A 4136-nucleotide genomic window follows, 5' to 3' on the forward strand; every position below is an offset into this window, starting at 1 on the left:
CTGTCCCAGAGCTACCAGTACGAGGTGTGTCTGAAGGGGGGCTCTGGAACCAGCGAGTTCAACTTTCTGAAGTCTGTTGCCTCCAATTACCAGGAGTCTGTAAATGATGTAGAGGAAAACTCAAACTTTATAAATGGTTTTGGATTCAATTAGGAATGTTTTGGTTTTTCAGAGCATTCGGGATGAAAGTTTTCTCTGAATATACCGTTTCCATTAGCCTTTTGGGCCATAAAGAATTTCTTGATATATTTTTTTCTGATCTCATTTTGCTAGTTAAGGAGATTAGAAATTTTATTTGAGAATATACTCATACTTACTCTATTATTTCTATTTTGATGGAGACAAAGAACTTTCAATTTTACTTCATTACTGAAAAGTCATGAATATTTGTTAGTTTTTCAACTTTTCATCATCAAGCACTATTGATTTGAAGATGACCCCAAACCCATTCTCTGATTGTTGTCCAGAAACTTTTTCTAAATTTTTGGTGTTGTGGTTACTTAGGAGATGAGCATGATACAAATATAATGAATTATTAGTAAATCTTCTGTTTAATCTGATATTATGCCTCCTTGTCTTAAACTTTTAAATGGAGAAATATCTGAAAAAACGGCATGTTTTTGTTTCACAGTAGTATTAAATGGAAAAGACTACAATTTATCCTATACTTAAAGGTGTTTTCTCTTTTTTTTATCAACCTGCAGTATATAATATATGAGTAGTATTGAAAGATTATTAGGTTACTTTAGGATATTTAAATAATAGATTCCTTTTGTGGTGTCTGTCTAGCCCACCCCATCTTTTTCTGGAAACTTCTCTCTTCAGTAAAAATGTACTGTTGCAGCCATGTTTATTTTATATGACCCATCTCCCTCTGTGATTTCAAACAACAAGACAAGGTGGTAGACATTACTGATCCAAACTGACCCAATCTCATTATCTATGTTTAAAAAAATGACTTTAGAAACTGGTTATAGTATCTCTGTTAGAAACTTAGCAAGAAAGTGATACCATGTTGGCTAAATACATGAAAGAAGCACAGAAAGCCAATCTACCTAGAGACAAAAAGGAAGGAGATGCCTCATTGTGGATTTTCCAGTCACTCCCAAATGTACTTTCTCTCTTGAGCTTTTGGAAATAAATATGAAGTTTTTAAATAAATTTCCCTCTAAATAAGATAGCTAAGTGGATTTGTTCTCTTATCAAAAGCACTTTTAGATATGCTTGCATGGATTGGACCTTACTATTAATTTGTTAAAAATTGTGGTTTTCATATTAATGTAATATTTAGGATCAAAAGGTGGTGGAATATTAGTAGTCTGTAAGGGACAAGAACAAGCGTTTGTTAGAATATACAATTTTGAGAAGAATTGATGGATATATCCAAACTGTACAGTCTTTGGAGTGTTTAATAGAAATTCTTAGAAAATTCTACTATATAAGAGTTTTTGAATATCATTAGTGTCATAATAGCTTTACTGCAAAATAACACTGATAATGTAAAATGTGTTCTAAGAGATGTATGCCTTATTTGTAGGCTCATTATAGCCTTGTTATTATGTTCTTTCTTTTTTATAATATATTCCTTTGCTTAGGGGAACCAGGGTATTTTGTCATTCAGTGAAAAAACATTTTAGATCATTTTGAATTATTTCAAATTACTATTCAAAGGAGCATAGAAAAAAGTCACTTGAGAACATGCTGTCTTGTTTATTTAGCTCATACAATGAACTAGGATGTTAGCAAAACAGGGGGCTTCTACATTAGGAGGAGAATCCATCTATCAGAATTGTAAAATTAATTTATTCATTGATCTATTTAACAAATATTTGTTGAGTATCTACTAGGTGCCAGGAACTATTGTAGATGTTGATGGATGTAGAAGTGAACAAAACAAAGTTCTTAAACTCAAGGGTGACACAGAAAAGAAACAATTAAACGTGTACATATATGCTGTATAAGATGGTGACCAATGTTAGGGAGAAAAAGCAGGAAGAGATATGGGAAGTGCCCTCATATGCATTTTTTCACAGTTTGAAAGTTTCATAAAATTATAAAATCTCTGACCTTATATAGAAAGGGTATTATAAATTGGAATGAACTAATAGCTTTTTCCTTGATGTGATTCAACCAATGGAAACCACAATTCTGGCACATAGGGTGCCTAGAATTTGAAAGGAAATCTAGAGGAATTCAAACTTTTTGCTGAGAGAACTTTAAGAAATCACATAGGTATATATTGTTATTTTTACAAGATGACTGATCACTTTTAAGTCTTCTTTCACTTCTCAGTTCTCCTCAGAATACCCCACCCAGACGACAGGTTCTAGAAGATAGGGACAATGTCTGGATTGCTTACTGATGTATTTCAGAGCCCAGTACATAGATATCAGTCACACTCCTTTGAATGAAGGAATGAATAGTTATAATTGCATGGTTTTCTGATTACATCATCTCCCCCAAACCATTTCCAAACTCCAATAGCCATCTAGATTATTATATACCAAGAGAATGCAATTGCAGCAATTCTTTTCGAAAACAACGCATGATGGCGCTGCAGGCTAAGACGTCAAAAAAAAAAAAAAAAAAAAAGCCCAGTAAATGCTACGAACTCTACCTCCGATCTCCAGCGGAAGAGAAAAACCTGTAAGCAAAGCTCAGCACCAAAAACTCCAGGGAATGCTGCTCGCCGACATTTCTGGACAGGTTACCCACTGGGAGATTCACCACTGTCTCAGTCCCATTGCTACCTAAGATAGAGCTGGCCCTGTTCCTGGAAAGGCGTTTGTGGGAGTAAAGATGGAGGCCGGAGGGGAGCGCTTTCCTAAACAAAGGCAAGTCCTGATTCTCTTTCTCTTGCTGGGAGTGGCTCTTGCAGGCTGGGAATCCCGTCGCTATTTCGTGATGGAGGAAACTGAGAGCGGCTCCTTTGTGGCCAATCTTGCTAAGGACCTGGGGCTGGGAGTGGAGGAGCTAGCTGCGCGAGAAGCCCGGGTGGTCTCCGAGGACAACGAACCCTGGTTGCAGCTTGATCTACAGACTGGGGAGTTGATATTAAGTGAGAAACTGGACCGGGAGGAGATGTGCGGACCCACAGATCCATGTGTAACGCATTTCCAAGTGTTACTGAAAAAACCACTGGGAGTATTTCGAGGTGAGCTACTGGTGAGAGACATAAACGATCATTCTCCTGAGTTTCCTGAAAGAGAAATGACGCTGAAAATCCTAGAGACTAGCCCTCCTGGGACCGTGTTTCCTCTGAAAACAGCCCAGGATTGGGACGTGGGCAAAAACAACATCCAAAACTACAATATCAGTCACAACTCTTACTTCCATGTTTCCACCCGCAACTGGGGGGACGGCAGGAAATACCCAGAGCTGGTGCTGGACAAAGAGCTGGATCGCGAAGAGCAGGCCGAGCTCAGATTAACCCTCACAGCGCTGGATGGCGGCTCTCCGCCCAGGTCTGGCACCGCCCAGGTCCGAATCTTGGTCTTGGACGTTAATGACAACGCCCCTGAGTTTGCACAGACGCACTACCAGGTGCAGGTCCCAGAGAACAGTCCTGTAGGCACCCTAGTTGTCAAGGTCTCCGCTAGGGATTTGGACACTGGAACAAACGGAGAGATATCATATTCCCTTTTTTATAGTTCTCAAGAGATAAGCACAACTTTTGAGCTAAGCAGCATTTCAGGAGAAGTTCGACTACTTAAAAAACTAGATTTTGAGACAATATCCTCATATGAGCTGTATATAGATGCGTCTGATGGTGGGGGACTTTCTGGAAAATGCTCTGTCTCCATTGAGGTGATGGATGTTAATGATAACTCCCCAGAACTAACTATTTCATCACTTACCAGCCCTATTCCTGAAAATTCCCCCGAGACAGAAGTGGCCCTGTTTAGGATTCGAGACCGAGACTCAGGGGACAACGGAAGGATGACTTGCTCCATCCAGGATGATCTCCCCTTCCTCCTGAAACCATCTGCGGAGAATTTCTACACCCTAGTAACAAATGGGGCGCTGGACAGAGAGAGTAAAGCCCAATATAATATCACTATCACCGTCACAGATATGGGGACACCGAGACTGAAAACCGAGCACAACATAACCGTGCTGGTGTCCGACGTCAACGA

The 4136-nt window shown here is 39.3% G+C and overlaps 4 protein-coding genes across 5 annotated transcripts in view; 3 read left to right on the forward strand and 1 right to left on the reverse strand.

Annotated features, from left to right (window-relative positions):
• Window positions 1-4136, forward strand: part of LOC114891615 (protocadherin gamma-C4) — a 123567-nt gene that overhangs the window by 11322 nt on the left and 108109 nt on the right. The gene's annotated exons all lie outside the window — the stretch shown is intronic.
• The window catches only part of LOC114891616 (protocadherin gamma-A2-like), a 33758-nt gene that overhangs the window by 3936 nt on the left and 25686 nt on the right, over window positions 1-4136 (forward strand). The window lies entirely within an intron of this gene.
• LOC114891680 (protocadherin beta-13-like) overlaps window positions 1-4136 on the reverse strand; it is an 18482-nt gene that overhangs the window by 592 nt on the left and 13754 nt on the right. Inside the window, 4 exon segments of the mRNA XM_029215901.1 lie at window positions 16-97; window positions 2618-2773; window positions 3373-3536; window positions 3858-3985. Coding sequence (XP_029071734.1) covers window positions 16-97; window positions 2618-2773; window positions 3373-3536; window positions 3858-3985 — 530 coding nt within the window.
• LOC114891620 (protocadherin beta-15-like) overlaps window positions 2671-4136 on the forward strand; it is a 1746-nt gene continuing 280 nt past the window's right edge. Inside the window, exon 1 of the mRNA XM_029215827.1 lies at window positions 2671-4136. This exon is cut by the window's right edge and continues 280 nt beyond it. Within this exon, the coding sequence (XP_029071660.1) occupies window positions 2800-4136 (1337 nt within the window). The 5' untranslated portion in view covers window positions 2671-2799.

This window comes from Monodon monoceros, unplaced genomic scaffold, assembly GCF_005190385.1.
Source record: "Monodon monoceros isolate NGI ecotype Baffin Bay Population unplaced genomic scaffold, NGI_Narwhal_1 Super_Scaffold_12, whole genome shotgun sequence".
In the NCBI taxonomy this organism is placed as follows: Eukaryota; Metazoa; Chordata; class Mammalia; order Artiodactyla; family Monodontidae; genus Monodon; species Monodon monoceros.